The sequence below is a fragment of the Schistocerca cancellata genome, chromosome 2 (assembly GCF_023864275.1).
Source record: "Schistocerca cancellata isolate TAMUIC-IGC-003103 chromosome 2, iqSchCanc2.1, whole genome shotgun sequence".
In the NCBI taxonomy this organism is placed as follows: domain Eukaryota; kingdom Metazoa; phylum Arthropoda; class Insecta; order Orthoptera; family Acrididae; genus Schistocerca; species Schistocerca cancellata.
Window position 1 is genome coordinate 911462214 of NC_064627.1, and position 20657 is coordinate 911482870.

General features: G+C 39.5%; 1 protein-coding gene across 3 annotated transcripts in view; it reads right to left on the reverse strand.

Annotated features, from left to right (window-relative positions):
* Positions 1–3862: 3862 nt before the first annotated feature.
* LOC126148769 (CBY1-interacting BAR domain-containing protein 1) overlaps positions 3863–20657 on the reverse strand; it is a 211186-nt gene continuing 194391 nt past the window's right edge. For all 3 annotated transcript variants that reach the window (XM_049915777.1, XM_049915776.1, XM_049915775.1), the window contains 2 exons: positions 13975–14139; positions 3863–3995 (listed from right to left, as the gene is read on the reverse strand). In XM_049915777.1, coding sequence (XP_049771734.1) covers positions 3891–3995; positions 13975–14139 — 270 coding nt within the window. In that variant the 3' untranslated portion in view covers positions 3863–3890. The remainder of the gene's footprint in view (positions 3996–13974; positions 14140–20657) is intronic.

The window sequence follows — 20657 nt, forward strand, 5'->3', positions numbered from 1 at the left end:
TCCCGAGTTTGAGTCTCGGTCTGGCACACAGTTTTAATCTGCCAGGAAGTTTCATATCAGCGCAGAGTGAAAATCTCATTCTACTCAAAAACAACTTTTCAGGACTTTTTATAAATGTATTTGTACAGTATGGTAATACAAATTGTTTGTAACTCAGTTTCCAAAACATAAATTACAAAACATGACATCACTGTGAATTAGCATTATGACAGCAGGAACAGCAAGCTAGCCAGTGACATCACAGGTGTCACATGACTCAAATGGAGCATTTTAGTGGGCTTTCAAATGATTTGGATTTCATTTCCATTTTTATAAAAGAATGCCAAAATTCAAGAGGGAAAAAAGCATGTTAGGAGCATAAATTGATGTAATCAATCACTTAAGACAATTTCCACAAAATCGTCACATACCCCATTATAATGATCATCCAGGAATACTTCTAGATATCATGTTAGTGCACTACTTTGAAACAACACAGTGTTTAATTTTATTTTAGAACTGCTTGCTAGATTCCCTTTCAGCAGTAGGTATGTAGCATTGTGAGGTGCTAGTGACAATCGGACACCATACTTCAAGTTCATCAACTGCTGCATTATATTTGTCTTCTATACTTCTACTTGAGTCACCACTAACAACAAATAACACATCATATGCAAAGGCTACCAGTCAATATACATTACTTCTGTAATGTAACTTCTGTAGTACGGATTCTAATTCTACATCCTGAAACTGAACAACACACTCATCCCTGCGGACAGTGGTCTTTGTCATTTCCTTCCCTTGACACATTAAAGATACATGTCTCCTGCAGCGATGCTCTCTTGGCAGTTGTGCAGCACTTCTGAGTACTCCTCCTTAAGGCAAGCAAAGAAAGACAGCCACCATAGGTTATCGAAAGTGTCAGTAACATCTGTCATCATTGCTAGAGCATTCTTAGAATAGATGTCTGTTGCAAGATTACATTATAACTGCAACTTCTGTTGAGTTGCCTCTTTTAAATCTGCGCTGGCAGGGACTTATCCCATGTAGCATTTTATGATTTTGTAAATTTTTGCCAAATAGTTTTTCAAATACCTTACTGGAAACATTCAGTAAGCAAACTGGTCTGAAGGATTTAGATGTCATCGGATCCTAGTCTTGCCTATTACTAATAATCACAACGTCAACATTCTACCATGGTGCAGAGACTCTTCCTTGTAAGAGACACTCATACATTTCACACAAACAAATATCTAATACACCATATAAGGCGTGTATTGCTTCAGCAGGGATCCCATCTGGTCCTGGAGATTTTTCCTTCTTCTTTTTGACTACTTTGAAACTTAAATTAATGAATTCAAAGAAATGTTGTAAATCAAACATGACAGATTTGAAAAAACATGAAAAGAGTTATTCGTGGCCAACATATAGATGAACCACTAACTAAACATCCTATGTATGATTCTGCAGTCAATTTGGAAACAAATTTAGAATAATCTGCAGTGAATTTTGGACACACTGATGAGACAGTTACAAGACAGGTTCACTAATTTGCATTCTCTGTTAAGTTTAGAACTTCCAAATGTACATTTTTCTCAATATAAATAGTGTTTCCTAGAATTTGCATTACAATTACTAAAAGTCTACAAAGGACCTTCTTTTTATTTTTCCTTTTTAAGATCAGAGCTAGGGGTTATGCATACTTCAGGAGAAATGCATAATAAAATTGCTGGTATTTGTTGAGATTTATTAAGTCACATGAGCTCGAAACAGTGTACTGAAGAATTGTATAGCACTGTGAGCTTATTTTGACTATTTCTGCAACCAGTTGAGAGAAGCTTTTCAATCTTAAACAATAAACAACTATGTACATAGTTCACAAACTCAAGAATGGTTTACAAACTTAGCTCTATTATCAGTGAAAAAGAATCTCCTGCACCAGCTGACATCTGAACCTGGATTCAAAGAATTTGTGAAGAAGGAAAGGAAGATCCATTTTATTATATATAAAGTACTTTCACATGCAAAAATGGCCTTTTATTGATTTGTAACTGCTTACCTTAGTTTGGTACACACCATCAATCTCCATTTAAGCTTAGGTTGTTAATGTGCAAAAGGAACCATATTTAATTAGGTTACACTCTGACAAGTGTTCAGAAATAACTTTAAGATTGACTTTAATGTGCTTTATCCTCACTGCTCAGCAAGAAACTAATCCAATCATTGGACAGACCTCAAATACCATACTTTTCAAATTCTGACAGCAGAATCTTGCATTTCACCACGTTAAAAGCCTTTGATTGGCCAATAAATACTCTCCTATAGGCTTAGTATGCAATTAACACTCTCATAAACTGCAGTTATCATTGACCTCTTATTTCTGAATCCAAATTGTTCATTAAACAGAATTTTGTTTTTATTTACAAATTCCACAAGTTTGTCATACACAACGTTTTCCTAATATTTTTGAGATGCAAGAGGAAATGGTGATTTCATTATTTCTCCCTTATTCTTTATAAACTGGAATTACCTTAGTTGCTGTCAGTACATTAAGGAAACTGCATGCTTGAAGTCAACAGTCACATATATGTAGAGGTATTTCAACTAGGTTTAGAACACTCTTCTTTAAGATTGTTGCAGGGACACTATCAATTCCTACAGAGCTGGAGTTTTTTATTCCTTTTATTGCTTTGCTACATCATCTTGTGTGACAGTGCTAATGTACATTGACTTACAACATGTGCTTATTTTATATTTATTTATGTTTTATTTTATCATGTATTCTGCAACACCTGTGAAAAAAGCTGTTTTGTTGGTTATATCTACAGAGTTTGTTATATTTTTAATTCCTTGTGATGCTATTGCATGATGTGTCATTGTCAAGTAATGCAGCTTGATGAAACTTGGACTATACTTAGAAAGACGTGCTACACTCTGGTACAGAAGGTAACTGAAAAGATATGCAATGTGGCCAACAGATATCACACTTTTATTCACTGACAATAATTACATTGATGTCACTGCTATTTATGGTCATCTCCTGTATGTTACAAAAGGTGAGATGACATGTGGTTCTTATTAGGATGTGTGATCAACTGGATGACAATGTATGCTCTACAACATTTTCCCATACTGGACAATAAGCAGTTCTTGTGGTACAACATCCCATTCATCCAACTGTGTGGTTGAGAACTGCTGCACTGTTGGTGCATGTTGACCTGCTGCAATACCTGTCCCAATGCATCAACATATGCTCAGTGAGATTTAAGTTGGGGTAACAGACAGGCCTGTCCATTTGCCAAATATCCTCTTGTTCCAAGAGCTCCTCCAACTGTGCTGTTCAATGTGGTTGTTCAGTGTCATCCATACAAACAGAATTAGGGCCAAATGCAACCCTTAAAAGTGGTGCATGAGGAAAGCGTACAATGTCACAATAACATACCACCAGGACCACCAAAATGATCATGTCTGACAAAGTTCCTGGGTGTATTATGTGTTTCCACCTCTCTCCATATTATGGTATGTTCTCGACTTAAATCCTATATCACATGTGTAGGATGCATTGGGGAGATATTATTGCAGCATGTCCGCATCCACAACAATCATCCAGCAGCTGTCATCTGTGCTGGTTGAGGAATGGAATGCACTATCACAAAAGCTTCTTACCAACGTGGAGGCCAGCTGGGAAAATACTGCAGAGCATTCCTATGGCAACTGTTTCATTGTGAACTGAAAAATAGAATTAGGCACTCTGACTGTTAGGTCAAGAGAGAAACAACATACAGATGGAGATATACTCAGTAACTTCTCTACAGCATTATAGGGAGGTGTCACTCTGTCAGTGTAAAGAAATCAAATAATTGTACTCAGTGAGAAATTCAATGTATTTATTTTTCAAGAAATATAACAGATTACTTAGACCTATTTCTTGAATATTTCTCATATTCTTCCGATGCTACTGATGATGAATCCCCAGCTGCAAAATCTTCTACTTGAGACAGTTCCTTCAAACTTCCCTAGAAACAATAAAAAAAGTTATTTAGGAATTGATGATTCAGGCAATGTATTTTAATAACAGTGAAAATTTCACATAATGCAGGATGTCAAAGCCAATATTCACTATCTTGGAATCACGTGGTTTTGGGTTTTAACCCACAGTCTTGGGCATAGTTTCCCATATAACATGTCATCACCTGCTACAGGAAAGAATAATAATAAATTATGGAGAAAGGTGTTTGCATCCTACCACATAATCTGCTTCAATAAAAAATACTTCAAGGACTATACTCATAGAAAGAGCAAAATAGCGAAACATCAGTGGGTAGCTTATTGCGATGTTATGTAAACAGTCAAATATCACTAAGTCAAACTGGAATGAGTCCTGAAACTTGTTGAGCAGCTGAAATACCATTTAAGTTTTATGTAAAATAAACTCAATTTGACTCTTCTCTCCAGTTAAAATTGATCTCATATTTTTATTTTATTTCTTAAAATACCTATAACATTTATTTCCAATACATTCTAAATAAATAATGATGATCATTTTTCATCCAAACTGTATGGGTCTAGAAAAGGGCCACATATGATAAAAATGAAATAAATTTGGTACAGGGTGCAAGACTAATGATTAGCATGTTAGAACATATGGAGAGGTCAGTGCTTATTCCGCCACTGAATGAACTCCACGGCAATATTTGGATTATTTCATAATGCAGTGGCCACAGCATGTGTATGAACAAACAGTTAACTGTTCTTGCTACTCCCACTGTTGGAAGTATTTGTTTACTAATTTAGTAAGTTTCAGAAAATTTAGAACGTCTTTGAATATAGCCTCTCATGTCTGCTAGGCGATAAAATGTAACACAATGAAGACTATAACTATGTCCTAGGTCTCAAGGATACGAAAATTACTTGGTAAATTACAGGACACTTTGATTGATGTGTTTACAGTATAAATTCACCTACATTAAACATATTTGCACTTTTCATGCATATATTAATTAGATATTGTGAACAACATGTCAGTCATTATATCACCGGGTCAAGAAGTGTGTTAAGAGAAAAACTTTCGCCTACTACCTAGTCATATTCTCACTGTATAGCAGAGATGTTGAGTCACAAATAGGCACAACAAAAAGACTGACAAACAAGTAAGCTTTTGGCGAAAACACACACACACACACACACACACACACACACACACACACATGCAAATGCAACTCACATACACATGACCAATGTCTCTGGCTGCTGAGGCCAGACTGCGAGCAGCTGTGCATGATGGGATAAGTGCTCTGAGTGGTGTGGGTAAGATGGAGGCTGGAAGGGGCAGTGATAGCAGGGTAGGGGTCGGGGAAAGAAAAATGCTGCTTGTGGGAGCATACAGGGATGAAGTGTTAAGAGAGTAGGGCAGCTAGGTGCAATCAGGAGGTTAGATGGAGGACAGACTCTCCTATATAAAAGGTACCAACCATTTCCTCCATTGACTCTTCACAATTCCTGTTCTTTTACCACATGGTGCCCTGCTTGACACTATTGATGCCACCTGCCTTTACAAAACATCCCTAATGCCCATGGCTTTGTAACTATTGAATGCCCCCGACAGATTCCAAACCTACAACCTTTTTCCTGGTCACTAAGAACAACTATGTCCTCACTAACAATTACTTCTCTTTTGAAGGCATCACCTAGAACTAAATCTGGCGTATGGAAGTGGCTACTGGCAATCTATTCATAGGCCATCTGGAGGAATACTTTCTAACCACCCTGAATCCCAAGCTCCTCATCTTGTTTAGAATCAATGATGATATCTCCACGATCTGGATCAAGGGCATGACCACTCTATCCACATTCCTCCAGAACCCCAACACCTTCTCCTCCATTTGCTTCACCTGGTTCTCCTCAACTCAACAAGCCACCCTCCTCGATGTTGATCTCCACCTCAAAGATGGCTACATCAGTACCTGCGTCCATATCAAACCTACCAACCTCCAGCAATTAATCCACTTCAACAGCTGTGTCAATTCCATACCAAGCAGTCCATTCCATGCAGCCTAGACACTCATGGCCATTGCAAGTCTAGTGACGAACAGTCCTCTCAAAATTTAGCAAGGGTCTCACTGAGGCCTTCACAGATCGTAATTACCCTCCCAACCTTGTATACGAACAGATCTCCGATGCCTTATCTCTCCAGTCATTCCCCCCCCCCCCCCCCCCCCCACTTCCCAAAATCCCACTATCCAGCCACAGAGGAGCATTCTCCTTGTGATTCAATACCACCCAGAACTGGAGCAACTGAATCACATTCTCTGCCAGGGTTTCGACTATCTCTCGCCATAGCCTGTAGTGAAGAATGTCCTACCCACTATCTTTCCCACCCCTCCCACAGTAGTATTCTGTCACCCACCAAACCTATACAATATCCTCATCCATTCCTACACAACACCTGCTCCCAACCCCTTGCCTCATGGCTCATATCCCTGCAACAGACCTAGATGCAAGACCTGTCCCACACATTTTCACGTCACCACCTACTCCAGTCCTGTCACAAGCATCACCTATCCCACCAGAGGCAGGGCTACCTGCGAAACCAGTGATGTGATCTACAAGCTAAGCTGCAACCATTATGCTGCATTCTATGTGGGCATGACAACCAACCAGCTGTCTGTCTGCATGAATGGCCACCTACAAACTGAGGCCAAGAAACAGCTGGACCACCTAGTTGCTGAGTATGGTGGCCAACATAACATTCTTCATTTTAATGACTTCTTCACAGCTTGTATCATCTGGATCCTTCCTACCAGCACCAGCTTTTTTGAATTGTGCAGGCTGGAACTCTCCCTGCAACACACCCTATGTCCCCTTAACCCTCCTGGCTTCAAACTTCATTAGCGATTGTTACTCTCCCAACTATCCCCTTCCCTGTTCCCACTCCAGCACTACACAGCCCTCTATTTCACCTACAAACCCACAGTCTTTTTGCTTCTCTCCTTTCTGCCCCCCCCTCCCCCATATAACCTTCTGATTGCACCTAGCTGCCATGTCTTCTCTCCACCTCGTCCCTATGTGCTCCCACAAGCAGCACTTTACTGCCCCCACTTCTGCCCTGCTGTCCCTCCCCCTCTCAGCTTCCTCCTTACCCTCACCATCCAGATTGGTTCTCCCATCATGTGTAGCTGCTCACAATGTGGCCTCGGCAGAAAGAGACAGTGTTCATATGTGTGCAAGTTGCATTTGCATATGCCTGTGTGTGTCTATCTGTGTGTATGTGTGTGTGTGTGTGTGTGTGTGTGTGTGTGTGTGTGTGTTTTGTGTAACTCACAGGAAGGCCTTTTGGCCAAAAGCTTACTTGTTTGACAATCTTTTTGTTGTACCTATCTGTGACAACATTTCCAGTATATTGTGAATAGCAATCTACTATTTTCATAACATTGTCATTATTCCATCCTGCATTTTCCATTATTTGAATAATATTCTTTTACTAATCACAAATATAGATAGGTAACACACATGCTTGTTCTTGTAGCATTTATTCATAGTCTTTACTCTTGGGGGACCTGTTTTTACAGTCAACACTTAGTTTTAATTTTTGAATTGATGTTTGGTGTGCACACCATACTGCCTATACTATATTACATAAAAAGAACATAAAACAACGGAAAGTCCAAGATGGAATAACAACAATATGGAGAGGATAGATTGCTGCTCATCACAGAGAGCAGGAATTGAGTCACAGACAGGTACAATGAAAAAGAATATTAGAAATATTTCAGCTTTCAGAGGTCTTCTTCAGAACCACACACACACACACACACACACACACACACACACACACACACAGCCACTGTCTCTGATCATGAAGGCCCGAGTTGGACCACTGTGCAAAGCTTTTACATGTCGCTCCATCATATGACAGTCCACAGGGTAGTACACAAGCTCTCCATGGAATTATACGAGGGCCGTTCAGAAAGTAACCTCCGGTTGATTTAAAAAAATACACCAAGTTAAATAAAAATATTTTAATATATACATCTTACAACTACATCTTTGCACTATTTTTCTACATAGTCTCCATAGCGATTGAGGCACTTATCGTATCTCTTCACAAGCTTTGAAATTCCTTCTGCATAAAAATCACCCGCTTGTGCCTGGAGCCAGCCTGTGACTGCATCTTTGAGCTCTTCGTCGTCATCAAACCGCTGTGACCAGAGCCATTTCTTCAAATGCATGAAGAGATGATAATCACTTGGCACCAGGTCTGGGCTGTAAGGTGGATGGTTGATAACGTCCCACTTGAAGGACTCAAGAAGGGCCGTTGTTCTGCGAGCAGAGTGAGAACGGGCGTTATCGTGCAAAAAAACGATACCGGAAGTCAGCATACCACGGCGTTTGTTCTGTATAGCCCGTCGTAACTTTTTTATTGTTTCACAGTACACGTCTTGATTAATGGTCGTACCACGTTCCATGAATTCAACCAACAACACCCCTTTGGCATCCCAAAACACCGTTGCCATCAGATTTCTGGCAGAAAAATCTTGCGAGGCTTTTCTTGGTTTGGTAGGCGAATTTGAATGTGCCCACATCTTTGATTGTTCTTTTGTCTCAGGGTTCACGTACTTAATCTAGGTTTCGTCACCGGTCACGATTCTGTTTAACAATGGTTCTCCTTCGTCCTCATAATGTGACAGAAAGTCTAATGCAGAGGCCATTCTTTGAGTTTTGTGGTGGTCGGTAAGAATTTTGGGCACCCATCGTGCACAGAACTTACGGTAACCCAATCTTGCTGTCACTATCTCGTACAAGAGAGTCTTAGAAATCTGTGGAAAACCAGTAGACAACTCTGACATTGAGAAACGTCGATTTTCACGAACTTTTGCATCAACTGTCTGAACGAGTTCGTCAGTCACCAATGATGGTCTACCACTCCTCTCTTCATCATGAACATTTTCTCGTCCACTTTTAAATAAATGTACCCATTCACGGACAACTCCTTCACTCATAACTCTTGGTCCGTACTCGGCACAAAGCTCACGATGAATAGCTGCTGCAGAATATCCTTTGGCTGTAAAAAACCTTATGACAGCACGCACTTCACATTTGGCGGGGTTTTCTATTGCAGCACACATTTCAAACTGCCACAAAAACTAAACTAGCGCAGGTACGATGTTCACTCGACCACGGCTTGATGCCGACTGACCTGTTGAGTGCGTGAACGCACAGATGGCGTCGCTACTCCCCCCACAACCCGCACTGTGACCGATCGGAGGTTACTTTCTGAACCGCCCTCGTACATTCAGGTTACAATTCTTCTTAGACCATGACAATTTTGTAAATTCCTGATGCAGGAATTGTGGTGATACTAGTGGGCAGTTATTGTTTCAGCTTGCTTAGTCTGTTACACATAATGACTTGCTGATTGTAATACCAAAAATTATGAAAAGGACAGATTACTCATTGTAAAGATGACACATTGTGTTGCAGGCAGGCACAATGAAAAGACTGCTGCACACTATACTTTTGGTCAAAGCCTTCTTCAGAAAGTAAAGGAAAACACAGACACATTCCATAAGCAGGCACACCTCATGCACACATGACCACTATCTCCAGCAGCTTTAGCCAGATTGTTGGACTGGAGTATGACATAAGGAATAAGATAAAAAGCAAAACTTTTTAATACCTGTGAATCTGTTAATGTTTTATGGGTACAAGGGATGGAGCCAGCCATGTCAGAAAGTGACAATGTTCTTAATACTGAATTACTACATGACTTTGCTTAAGATTGTCAGAATGTAATAGTTGATACTTCCTGGCAGATTAAAACTGTGTGCTGGACTGGGATTTGAACTTGTGACCTCTGCCTTTTGTGGAAGAATGCTCTACCAATTGAGTTATTCAGAGATGACCCAACCTCACAGCTTTACTTCTGCCAGCACCTCATGTCCTCATTCTGGGATAATAGCTAATGATTTTGATGAGTCGGGCTCAGTATTACAGAACAGGATTCAATCACAGATGAAACACGGAGCAGAAACAAAGACAGATGTGGGAGTAGTAAGCACATGCAATTTGATTACAGACAATGACCTGAAATTACAACTGGCCTTGCAATTTATGAACCAGGTGGCATTAGGCAAAATTCAGACCAGCAGTTTTCAATTAGGTTTCCAGGTATGGAGCAGAAAGTCTCAAATGTGGACCAGAATTTTTTAGATTTTAGGAGACACTTTGATCAAATTACATTCTCAATGACAGACAAATTGTATTGAAAGTAAGTATTAAGGGAGGCAGAGAAGCTGGAAAAGCACTGTTCTGAAATTATTTAAGTGGTGGAGACTCATTGTAATAATTAGACAAGAAAATTTAGTGACTGTTGTGACTGACATAGGTAAGCAGGAATATATTGCTCAATAATGAAATTATCTACTGAATACTGCTTAATTCAGGTGAGTGCACTGTGCAGCTAAGCATGGAGGTCTTTTGAAGCCAATGGATGTCTTTTGAAGCCAAACATACCACAGCACCGACAGATGTTAAGTGAAGTATCGAGTAGCAAATGAGTGTACTGGAGTCTGTAACTGTATTATAGTAAGGGCACTCTGTGAAGGTGAAAATGATAATAGTGATTAGAATGTATGATTGGGGAAGGGACAAAGCAGGTACTAAAAAATGTTAAAATTTGTGAAATGAATAGGCTTTTAGTTTTGGTGGGCTACAAGAAGTGAGAAAGTGTACTATCCTGATATCTAGAAGGCTACAAAGATGGCTACTGGAAGTGATGTTTGATCTAATTGCTCTTTGAAGCATGGTAAATGAAGTACAGATTAAATTTAAATAGGTAAGACAAAAGTACAGACACTACATTTAAAATTGTGGGCAACTGAATTAGAGAGGTCTCCTCTGAAGAGAGAGCACTTCTGTTGTCTTGGCTAATGGTATAATTCAGACTGTCACACGATGGGGATGTCAACATATTAAACTGGCGATCAGTGGAATAATCAAGCACAGCATAGACAAGACTAATTATATCACTGCATCTGATTGTGATCAGGTCTTAGATTCCTGGCACATGGTCACTCCATCTTTGACGCAGACTAGGCACTGGGCTTTTCATGTGTAATCATATCAAGAATCTAACTTGAATGGAGAAAAATAGCCATTGCTCAAGACACCTGCAGTGGCCAACAATGTGTAAATCATATGGGTATCAGAGGACAAACGGACCATGGTGTAGAAGATTATATGACAAGAGAAAAATTCAACCTACGGTCATATAATTTTTACAGAACTCGTAAAAGCATTTGACAATGTTAACAGAAATAAATTTTGTACTACAAGGAAGATAATGAATATTCCAACAAATTAACTGAAGTTATACAAATACACTGATTACATCTTTGCCATATGAACTCTTGGTGAAGGTGACCTGTTAAAATTCTTGGAATCTCTAAATACATTCTCCCAGATAAATTTCACATGGTCCTATTCTCAATCCCATGCAACATTTCTTGATGCTGACCTCATTCTCAATGAGGGTTAGCTACACACTTCTGTTCACATTAAATCTAGTAACAAACAACAGTACATACACTTTAACAGTTTCCATTCTTTCCATCTCAAATGTTCCCTCCCACACAGTTTTGTCATTTGAGGCAAACATATTTATTCAGAAACAGACTCATTACAGCAATACACCACAGTTCTCACCTCAGCCTTCACTGGACATGATTGCCCTATCAGCCTAGTTCAAAAGCAAATTTCCTGGTCCATCACATTTAAACCTGGTAATGCTGATCCCTCCAATAAACAGCTTAGAATTACACCTTTTGTCATTCAATATTATTCCCACCTTGAATATATTAATCAGCTATTTTGACAAGGCTATGACTTCCTAAAATCATGCCCTGAAATGAGGTCCACTCTGACATTTTGCCCATTACACTTAGAATAGTTGTTCGCCACCCTTCCAATCTCTGCAATATCCTTCACAGACCCTAAGCTCCTTCTCCAATCATTTTCCTACCTATGACTCCTACCCCTGTGACCATCCCCATTTTAAGACTTGCTCTTTTCTCCTTCCTACCACCACCTATACCCGATCTGTAAGTGGCAAAACATGTCCTATTAAAGGGAGAGCGATAGGTGAAATGACATGTGTTGTGTACCAGCTACAATGTAAACACTGTTTGACCTTTTACATTGGCATGACTAGCACCAAGTTATTAGTTACAATAAATGAGCATAAGGAGAGCGTATTTACTGGTGACACACAACAGCCTGTTGCTGAGCATGCTCTTACAACATGACAGTCTTGATCTCTGTGCCTGTTCCACCAAATGTGCCATCTGGATTACACCCAGACACCAGTTTCTCAGGACTCCACAGGTGGGAACTGGTGTTATAACATGTTGTAGGTTCTTACTACCTATCTGGCCTTAATTTATGTTAATTTCTTTGGTCTCAGCATTTTCTCTTAGTAACTATTCCTTTCTTACTCCCTTTTAGTTTTCAATGTTTTTTATTTTTTGACCTGTCAGTAACCCCCCCTCCCCCTCCCCCTTTATTTCTACCCCATACAATGCTCTTAGCTTTTTGCTCTCGTTAACTCATACACAATGATTTGTCAGCAATCTCTGTCTTGCATATTACCTTATTTTCCACCCTTAAACTCTCAGATTTTCAAATTTCATCCTGTGCAGTCCCCAACAATCAATCTTTTCTTCTCATACCACACTATAAGTCTTCTCTGGCCTGGTGTACCAGGCAAATTTTCCAAACTCTCCCCATTTCATAACCCCAGTAGTCCTTTTTCTCACCCCTCTTCCTTCTCCTTCAACCCTTCTGCCAGAAGACAGGAGCCCTTCGGTTAAAAAAGCTTCCAAACTTCAACCCTTTATATGTGTTCTCTTCTGCCGCTGCTTAGTGAGCAGTTTTTTTAATCTGGTTAGACTATATTTTCAGAAGCTTATGCAAAGGAAATAACATAATGCTGCATGGACTCCACCAAGACTGTGTGGTATTGTTAGTGTTGTTTTGGCATTTATATGAGGTTTCAATTCACAGCACCTGCTACACATTCTGATGTAAAGTTGTTTTTTGACCAACATGCTGGTGCTCTGTGACATGTATTTCTCCTTCACATTTTTAGCACTGATAGATGAGATGGCTGTTGGGATCTTAAAAAATATTTAATTTATGATGGTAAATAATCTGTTGGGTTTCTCAATGAGAATGCATGCAGTTGTCTTTCTGGTCTCATTAGAATCACAGATATACTTTTGGTGAGATATATTAATTGTAAGATATGGACAAAATTGGGTCAACTTTTTAATGCATTTCAAATTCTACGTGCACTCTCCCATGAGTTCTCAGGATGAGTGTTATACCTAAAAAGTAATATTCAGATTGGGCTGATGAAATGTTATCAGTTCTTTGTTCTGAAAATCGATATACAGGATGGACAACATAAAACTGGCCCAAAAATTGTGAATGCTAACTGGTATGTGCACAAACTGTTTAATCCATAAGTGAATCAACTCACAGAAGAAGAACTGTATGGATATTTTCAGCAAGATGGAGCAAGTGCATGCACTGCCTTGGTGACCTAGTCATGACAGCATGAGGTGTTTGGTGAGGAGAGGACAATAAGCAGAGGCAGTGTGATCTTCTGGTCTCCTTGATTGCTTGATCTCTCACCCTGTGATTTTTACCTGTGGGGCAAATTGAATGGTTAAGTGTACTCAAATAATCCTCATACACTGGAGGAGTTACAGTAGAACATTCAAAGTGTTACTGCTTCTATCCCTTATGCAAAGCTACTACATGTATCTCACAGTTTGATAAATCAAGCACAGCACTGCATCGATGTCAGTGATGGCGATTTCCAGCATCTTGTATGATTTTCATTAACAAGAGTCAATACTATGTAAGCTTATAGTAAATAATTTCTGAGTCAATTCTATTTTGCCCATAATCTAAGCAAATGAATAATAAACTTACAGAAGATTCCCTTGCAGATGATCCAGTTGACTGAAGTCCTCCGTGTGTTGAATGAGGTGTAGCAAACAGATTTGACAAAGAAAATGAAGAATTTTTAAATGACATTCTTTTCACTGTTTCCAGTCGTGCTACTGAATCGGGAATCTGAAGTGCATTGTGAAAATCCTGAAAGCATGAGAGACAAAACTGTTACCTTAGAATATAATTACATGTAAACATTTTGACATTAGCACAATGGAAATGAATAATTTTTTGTAGACAGTTTCATTTACATGTGTGCAGAAGTGCATTGCAAAAATCCTGAAACCATGAGAGACAAAAGTGTTACCTCAGAACATAATTACATGCAAACATTTTGACAGCAATGCCATGGAAATTAAAAATCTTTTGTAGACAGTCTCATTTACATGTCACAGGTAGCAAGAGGAGAACCACACCGGAAATGACCACGGAGAAGCCTTCGGATGTTTTGGTCGCACCTGTCGATGTAAGGAGTTTACAGAATGTGATTGATTGACAATCTTATGTTACTATTACACACAAATGTGGTTCCAGTTGTTTAATTTCTTTGAGTGATAACTGTACTGCACAAAAATGATGAGAAATAATGTCCAATAAAAGTAGCATTTGCTATGACCATTACCAAAGCACTAGATCAGACAATTCAAAGGGCTGGATTGTATTTACCAGAACCTATGGCTTTGAAGAAGGGACCAGTTGGTAGGACATGTTCTGAGGCATCAAGGGATCACCAGTTTAGTATTGGAGGGGACCGTGGAGGCTAAAAATCGTAGAGGAAGACCAAGAGATGAATACATTAAGCAGATTCAGAAGGATGTAGGTTGCAGTAAGTACTGGGAGATGAAGAAGCTTGCACAGGATAGAGTAGCATGGAGAGCTGCATCAAGCCAGTCTCAGGACTGAAGACCACAACAACAACAACAACAACAACATGGCTTTGTCAGGAGTTCGCACTTCCAGTGATATTTATGTTTGTCTTAAAGACACATACAGCCAAAAAGTAAACAATGATCATATTCTAACTGATAATATTGTTTTGGAAAATGTTTTCTAAAATAAAGAAGTTTTTAAAAACTAAAATTAATCTGACAAGGGCAATATTTGCTTTTTATGTTTTACAGTTAACCATATTGTATATAATGACATCAGTTTTTTACAGTTTACTGTTATTTTACAACTATTCAAAATATAATACATTTTATTAATAAATACTTGCATTTACTTATTTACCTTCTAGTGACTGGGCAGGATAGAGTGCAAATTATTTGCATGAGTCAACTACTTAACTGTTATTAACAATAGGCATCATCCATTAATTACCAATGGTACTATATATACTGTATTACAGTTATAAGTATTGCGTTGAAAATATATCTGACAACCAAGGAGTATTTCTCCTTTAACGCAATACTTTGACACGCAAGTCGCCGAAGTGGCATCAAATCAAAAGACCCGCGCCCGGCGAACGGTCTACCCGACGGGAGGCCCTAACCACTGGACATTTATTTATTTAACACAATGCTGTGATGGCCAGAATGCCATAATCAACACTTTCATCAACACTAAAGTGCTCAGAAGTCGTGTTTTGAAATGAGGATCACAGAACCTAAAATGCATTCCTCAAAACTGACAGCTGCTTATTTTTCTCCATCTCAACCCATATTTCTCTCACTAAGTTTATATTTGTCTGATGATCTCTGATACAAACCCTGTCTTAAATTAATTCACATATCATTTTCATGACTTTAAGCTATACCAAATGCCAACTTTATGTTGCTGTGACAACTATTAACCATTCAAAGAGATAAATGGTAACAGACAGAGTCTACACTGTCAACAAAAACTGCAATCACAAGCTGTGCTCTGAAAGGCAGTTGTCAAAATCTGCAACTCTTATGCCTGAATTGTAACATGGGTAATTTCAGTTCATAGTTTCAACAGTTGTAACACACAACTTGACAGTTGAGACTTCGCTCTTTAGCATAATAGTAATAACACTCAACAGCTATATACCCTTACTCAGTGGCTCATTCAAAGAAGATGAAATTTTTACTACATATATTTCAAGCTCAATACTTCTTTCTAAAAATAAAATAAAAATGATCACAAAAATTAAATGTAAAACAAATCTCATAGTACAGAAGAAGTATTCATCAGGAAAAGTGTAATATTATGTTTATTGTTCAGATTCCTGAAAGACTGCAGTCCCACAATAATTATATTTAAGCTAACAATTCAAATGTCATTTCCAACTGAATATGCAGTCTATAATCGACAAACTGCCTATTGGCTTCTGTCTCGGGTTCTTCGGCCGACATTCATCTAATGATTTTACTGATGTTTCTCAAGTATGAGTGGTTGGCATTGTCAAAGCTTCACCCTCCATTCCTGGTCGTGAACATGAGCCACGCTCATGGCCGCAGACTACATGTACCTGGCATGCCAACATCCGAAGGCTTCTCCGTGGTCATTTCCGGTGTGGTTCTCCTCTTGCTACCTGTGACAGTCGTTCGCTGCAGTACAGGAAGCCAGGATCTGTTTACCTTAAGGCTTTCCTCTTTCTTGTTGAAGCTGTTTCCATGTTTGTGTATTTCTACAGCTTCACTAAATAAGTGGGTGTGATACTCTACAGCCAGAACTTCCATGTTGACGAATTTTATTACGTGGTCGGTCTCACTCAGTGCGTGCTCTGCCACGACCGATTTCTCCACCTGTCCCAACCTGCAACGACGCTTATGCTCTTTGATCCTGGTGTTCATTGATAGTCCAGTCATTCTGACAAAAACTTTTCCACATGAGCATGGTATATGGTATATTTCCGACATTGCAAGTGGGTCCCTTTTCTCCTTCGCTGATCTAAGACACTCTTTGATTTTCGTTGTCGGTTTGAAAATCATCTTTATGCCATGTCTGTACAATATACAGCCTATTCTGTCCATCACTCTGGGAATGTATGGCAGAAAGGCCGTACCCAACATTTCTTTTTCTGATTCCTTACTTCGCCGAGTGTTAGGCTCTATTACACTTCTAATATAACTTGTGGAGTACCCATTGCTCCTCAGAACACTTTCCAGGTGTTGCATTTCTTGTCTGAGGTGCTGCGGCTCAGGTATTCATCCTGCTCTCGTTATGAGCATATTAATCGTGCCTCTTTTGTGGCTCGGATGGTGGTTTGATAGTTTGTGCAGGTATTGGTCTGTGTGTGTCGGTTTTCGATACATGCTGTGTCCCAGGTTTTTGCCATCCATTGTGACCAGCACATCTAGAAATGGCAGTTTCTTGTCCTTTTCTACTTTGATGGTAAATGTTATGTTGGCATGGAGGCTATTCAAGCGTCTTACGAAGTCACTGAACTGCAGCGAACAAACGTCGCAGGTAGCAAGAGGAGAACCGCACTGGAAATGACCACGGAGAAGCCCTCGGACGTTGGTGTGCAAGGTACATATAGTCTGTGGATGTGAGCTCGGCTCCAGTTCACCACTGGCAATGGAGGGTGAAGCTTTGACAATGCCAGCCACTCATGCTTGCAAAACATCAGTAAAATCATTAGATGAAAGACGGCCAAAGAACCTGAGACAGAAGCCAATAGGCAGTTTGTCAACAACTGGCCACAAAAGCCTTAACAATTCAGTCTATAATTGTTACAATAATTGAAATTGCAGGATGGAAGCAACAATGAGGGAAAGCAATTACTCATCCACAGATGACTGTTCTGTGGCACCTAGCAGATCAGACAATTCCTAGAACTTTCACTCTTTTTTACTTGTGTAAGTACACATACAAGCAAATGCAAATTAGCACACACATATGTGCCCTTGCTTCCCTATAACTGCATTCATCTCTAGTTATTTTAACAAGGACTTGGAATCTTGTTGAGATATATTCCCACTTACAAAAACATTGAAGTTATTTACATAACTATTTATACAATAATAAAAAATGAAGTATTTTTCTGATGTCCTGCAACTATTTCTTATTTACTCAGAAACCTTTTTTCAGTAAAGTTCCATTTTTTGTTGTTATTTCCATATCCTGCCAAGAACCAATGGAGAATTTAGTTAATATATAAAATGTTATCACTTATTAAATCTATATACCATGGCACATACTATGGTGACTGTATGACTAATTTTACTGGGACTACTTTACAAAATTGGTAAACAAATTTCCAACTAATTCGAGCCTGCAAAATCAAAACAATTTTTTTTATTAGGGTTTTCACTGAGTCCTCTACCATATAGCTCATATTTCTCATTTTTACTAATTTGGCACAGTGGTTAACATACTGAGCTCACATTCAGACTGGACCGGGATTCACATTCCTATCTGGTAGCCACTGTTATGATCTGTATAGTTTCTTTATAACTTAAGATGCATGTCATGATGGTTACTTGAACACTGCATGGTCAATTTCCTTCTACAGGCTTCAAATGAACTAGTTCTCCATCTCTAATGTCCTATTGATTGACGAGGCATTAAACTCTAACCTTCTTATCTCTCAGTATTTCCATTTTAGAAGTGTGCTGGCATAAGTTGTCACCAGCACATGGGTCAGCAAAGAGGTTGCAAAAACATCAATAATCGGTGCTGCAGCAAGGGCGTCTATCAGGTGTGAGGTCAAAGGCTGACTCAGAAGCAATGCGCCACCAACGCCCTCTCAACCGCCAATATTTAGATTGCTGCCGTGGACCAGAGGGTCCAGTCAGTTGCAGACCCACAGAGTCAGTCACAGACAGTCAGCTCAGTTGCAGATCAGAGTCAGTGGCAGTTCTAGCTCAGTCACTATTCTAGTTGGTGTCTGTCAGTTAACATTCCCGGCTATAAGAGTGTAATGTTTACAGCAGGACTTGTACTTCACCAGCAGTGAGCTAACATGGACTATTACGGAAGAGCCTGTACCACAACACATGGACTAGCTTAAAGATAAGTAGCTTTCTCTTCTGGTAAATAAAGAATCCTCTTACAGAATAGCATGTACCACAACACATGGACTAGCTTAAAGATAAGTAGTTTTTTCTTCTGGTAAATAAATAACCCTGTTAATACATGTGTGGAGTTGTGTTGCAGAAGAAGATACTGGCCACCAAACAATGTCCTCTCCCTTGCTTCCGCTGGTACAAGAGTCTACAGCATCAATGACGACACGAAAGTAGCAACGAGGATAATTCAATGCAGAAGAAGATTTTGCTTGCCTCTCTTGTGTTTTAGCTTGCAGGGCTTCTCATTTTGCTAATTTCTTGTTGTGCTCTTGCATATATTCCAGGAGGGGAGCCACAGAACTAATCACATTTCTCTTTTCCGAGGCTTTGCCCGTTTCTTTGCTATAACGTAATTGTGTAATCCATGGCTACCCCACCCCCTCCACCCCCTGCCCATGCACCTTAGCTGCAGACGGCCAATGTGATGGATGTAACACAAGAATTTCAGTTTCAGAACCAAAAAATTGCTGCCTTACTGATGACAGTACAACAACTTCTGGCTGCACAAGCTGCATTGGCTGCACCACAACAACCAACCGACTGACCAGCCCAACAAGTGCCACTGACCAGCATAACAATGTTCTGTCAATTTAATGACACAGTTCCAAGCACATTGTCAAGTCCATCATGTTCAAGGTACTATAAAGCTACAATACTATCTTTCGATTATTGCAGGGTCCCCAGTGTTCAGGTTGACATAAAAACTATTTCCAACTGTGTCTCCTGGTGAACACAGATATGACCATGTAATCGCTACATTAACTGAATATTATGACCAGCAAGTCCATGTTGCGGCAGCCGGGTGTCAGTTCTTTTGCTTGCAGGAAAAGCTGGAACAGATGTACTGTCAGTGGTACACAGAGGTAATGGGCATGACTAGGAAGTGTAAATTTAAGTGTAGTTGGGAAACTTTTACAGTGGTTTAATGATTAGGGATGCAATAACATTCAGTGTCCCTGATAGTAGAATATGGAAACAGATCCCAAAGTATTCTGATCCATCACTTCCTCAAGTGTTGCAAATCTTAGAGCAATATGATCTAAGATTAAGGTTGTGCTTCTTTCTCATCCTAGTGCTGTGCAACAGCGTTCTAACAAACTATTTGTCTCATTACAAATTGCTGGCTGTCATGTGAACTTTTGGTTAGACACAGGTGCCTCATTAACTTTGCTTAATCGTGCCACGTATGAACAATTAGGCTCACCACACCTTTCTAAATCTAGCAGGCACCTCACTGCTTACAATGGACACGAAATTCCAGGGCTTGGACAGTGCAGTTTGCCGGCCACTTACAAATCTCACCCTAGGACGCTGAACTTGACTGTGCTGAAATCCAGAGACAGTGAGACTGTTTTGGTTTAGATGCCTTTGATCTGTTTGCCATTAGGATCCATGAGAATATACCATCAGTCTCTACATTTGCATGAAAGACAGTTTTGCTAGCTTCCTTAAAGAATTTCCTGAACTATTTTCAGAAGGAATGGGAAAAGCAAATAACTTTGTAGTGTATGTTACATTGAAAGACAATGTGCCACCTAAGTTTTTCCAGGCCTGCCCTGTTCCAATTGCTTTAAGAGACAAAGTAACCAGTGAATTCAAAGAATTGCAAGATAATGGTGTAATTGCTTCCATTCAAGATAATCAATGGGCAGTCACAGAAAGTGTTCAATGTAAATACACACT